This window comes from Apis dorsata, unplaced genomic scaffold (genome assembly GCF_000469605.1).
Source record: "Apis dorsata unplaced genomic scaffold, Apis dorsata 1.3 scaffold_265, whole genome shotgun sequence".
In the NCBI taxonomy this organism is placed as follows: domain Eukaryota; kingdom Metazoa; phylum Arthropoda; class Insecta; order Hymenoptera; family Apidae; genus Apis; species Apis dorsata.
This window is the reverse complement of record NW_006263543.1, coordinates 108,374-109,174: the sequence shown is the minus strand read 5'-3', so window position 1 is coordinate 109,174 and position 801 is coordinate 108,374. Positions and strand designations below refer to the sequence as shown.

General features: G+C 18.4%; 1 protein-coding gene across 1 annotated transcript in view; it reads right to left on the bottom strand.

Moving 5' to 3' along the window:
- The window catches only part of LOC102681509, a 2,354-nt gene extending 1,717 nt beyond the window's left edge, over window positions 1-637 (bottom strand). The window contains exons 1-2 of the mRNA XM_031510870.1: window positions 414-637; window positions 121-344 (exon numbers count right to left, since the gene is read on the bottom strand). Of these exons, the coding sequence (XP_031366730.1) occupies window positions 121-344; window positions 414-449 (260 nt within the window). The 5' untranslated portion in view covers window positions 450-637. The remainder of the gene's footprint in view (window positions 1-120; window positions 345-413) is intronic.
- Window positions 638-801: the final 164 nt, after the last annotated feature.

Here is an 801-nt window from a genome sequence, read left to right as displayed (position 1 = left end):
AATATATAATAATATATATTTATATAAATAAATATATATTTATATATAAAAAAATATAATTTAAATAAAAAAAATTAAAATTAAATTTTAAAAATAGAAATAGAAAATAATTCTATTTACGTGACTTCCAATTGTCGAGTAGATTTTTTCCATTTGCATTTTTTAAAATTTTGAAGCGATCCTTCTGTTTGAAAATTGCGTAAAATTGCTTTCTCCAAAATTTTATATAATGCTAGCCAATCTTCAAGATTAAGCCATTTATTAGTAGAAACTTTTTTTTCTTTAATTTTTATTATTTTTTCTTGAACAGTAATGACAACCGTAACTAAACAATTATTTGAAGCCTACAAATACCGCTTCTGTTTTATTTATGTAGATGCAATTGACAGCTGTTAATAGCTATAAATTAATACCTTTATAATTTCCAAATATTGACCATTACAAAACATTGTTATAATATATTTAAAATTATTCAATTATTTCTTGGATTATTTGCTTTTAATTATCTGTCCTAATTTTGTATTATATTCGTTCAAAAAATTATTGATGATCTTCCTGATGATGAATTTTACCTTGACTTGAATATAATGTCAATGTAGTGCACTGACTCACAAATGTCAGCACATGAGTAAATATGAATATTAATAAACAAAAATAAAATGAAAATAAATTAAGAAATTTATAAATAAAAATATAAAAAATTTATATAATAATTTAATTATCTATAAATTTGTATATTATATATGTTAAAATTTTTATATAAAAAATAAATCAAACATTTAAAATATTTTTATTATTTTA